Genomic DNA, 2,075 nt, shown 5'->3' with positions numbered 1-2,075 from the left:
TTGTTTTAATAGTCCTTTTCTGAGGATGTTCCTTTACCGGCCATATCTGTTTCCAAAATTCTTCCACTTCTTCTGTCAGTGCTGCAGTGATGTCTATTTTAATTTTGCCAAGTCCTTGGTAGTATTTTTGGGGGTTGCAGTTGAACTATTTGTGTTGTTCAAAGAAACGTTGGCGTTTCTCATACCGGTAGATCCTTTCTGCTTTGGCAAGGATATCTTGCTTTAGTTTTTCTTTTACCTCAGGTAAATCCTCTTCTGTAATGTTGTATTTGTACAGTATTTTTGTTTTCTTCTTGTTACTTAGTAGTGTTGATTGTCTACTAATTTATTATTATTATTATTGTTGTTGTTGTTGTTATTATTATTATTATTATTATTATTATTATTATTATTATTATTATTATTATTATTATTCGCTTTGAATCTGCATTTTTGTTACATTCACTTACCAAAACACCCAGCGTCCTCAAATGAGTGAAGGATAAGAGATTTTATAGTATGATTGAAATTTTAGGGAGGGGAAGTGGCAGGGGCAACAGCAAAATATCTTCATGTAATATAACACAGATGTTTAAATAGATAGGGTTTTTCTAAGGATGTAGGCCAGTACTTGTCAACGCAATCATTTGGATTTCTCTGAGTCATGGTTCTCCTGGGATATTATCTAAATGTTTCTGACATCCCTTTCTTATCATACCTAGGGTACCGACAATAAGATGCCACATCACTTGTATTTCAGGTCCTTATATTTACTTCAGTTGTCAAATTCCCTTACAGCAGTATTTTTATCATTGGGAACACATCTATTAGTCTATAAGTATTTTCTTCCCTGTCTTTAATGATTATGTCTAGTTGATTATCCTGGATCATTCTGTCGGTGTTGACTGGAAAATTTCAGAGCATTTTTATCTTCAATGACTGGCTCAGAATGATGTTTGTACCAGTAAGCAGGAGTGCTGATTTTGTAGTGTTTACATATTTTCTGACGTAAATACTGTCCTAACCTATTGTGGTGAGTTTTGTATTCGTTTGGTGTCAACACAGGACATCACGAGATGAGATGGTCTATTGTTTCATCAAATGTATCGTAGAATTTGCACTTAAGGTCAGAACCGTTTTGCAGAACGTTGGCCTGATAGATTTTTGTAAGCAAACTTTGATCTTGTGCAAAGATGTCCTGAGTTTCTCAGCCACTGATGAGTTGTCGCTTGGTCTACATCAGCATTTCGGCTTTGAAGTATGTACTGTCCATGCTAAAACTTCTGGCTCCACCACTCCTCAGTTTGTTTCTGCCCGTTCTTTTTTGCAGTCTGTTTAATTCGTTTTCCTTGTTTGGTGGCAATGGTCTCAGGTTCTTCATCTAATTCCGGGTTAATGCCAAGTTCCCTTGCATGTAAAATCGCTAGCATTAAATTTTCAGAGCCAAAACTTTCTTAGCCCGTGATATAATGGAGTTGCTTCAAGTGGCTTCTTGCTGAAAGGGAATTTATTATTCAAGAGTAAGCTATGAGAGAGTAGGAACTTAATATTTTCCCAGCTTCCACTTGAAACCATTTCATTTCATTGATGTTATTAGAAGTTTTTGAAAAAAACCATGAATGTCATAACTTCTACATAGCTACTGAAATTTTATAATCCTTGTTTCTTATGAAATCACAAGTTCTTGTATTGATTTGAAGCATATTCACTTAGAGTTCTTTTTGAAATTACAGTGACCTCAGAGACAATAATGATATGATGTGTGCATGTCACCTGCCAGCCTTAGTAAATTATATGAACAAAACATACAACAAAGCTGTGAATGTCAAGGGCGAGTGCCGTACAGGTCTCAGCAATAACCAAACCAAAGCAATACCCATCCTGGCATATTCGCAATGTAACAGTTAGTAAAATATTCTTTGTTTCTGTTCTAATTTTATTATTACAACTAGCAAGATTCTGGTCTAACATTATAACTGCTAATATTATAATGATAAATACATGTGCATGCATGTATGTGTGTGTGTAAATATATATATACATATTCACAGAGATAGAGAGAGAGAGAGAGAGAGAGAGAGAGAGAGAGAGAGAGA

The 2,075-nt window shown here is 35.1% G+C and overlaps 1 protein-coding gene across 1 annotated transcript in view; it reads left to right on the top strand.

Annotated features, from left to right (window-relative positions):
- The first annotated feature begins 1,540 nt into the window (after positions 1-1,540).
- LOC106878889 (uncharacterized) overlaps positions 1,541-2,075 on the top strand; it is a 6,726-nt gene continuing 6,191 nt past the window's right edge. Inside the window, exon 1 of the mRNA XM_014928234.2 lies at positions 1,541-1,882. Coding sequence (XP_014783720.2) covers positions 1,735-1,882 — 148 coding nt within the window. The 5' untranslated portion in view covers positions 1,541-1,734. The remainder of the gene's footprint in view (positions 1,883-2,075) is intronic.

Source organism: Octopus bimaculoides, unplaced genomic scaffold, assembly GCF_001194135.2.
Source record: "Octopus bimaculoides isolate UCB-OBI-ISO-001 unplaced genomic scaffold, ASM119413v2 Scaffold_91152, whole genome shotgun sequence".
Classification (NCBI taxonomy): Eukaryota; Metazoa; Mollusca; class Cephalopoda; order Octopoda; family Octopodidae; genus Octopus; species Octopus bimaculoides.
Note: the sequence above shows the minus strand (reverse complement) of the source record. Positions and strands in the feature narration are given on the sequence as shown.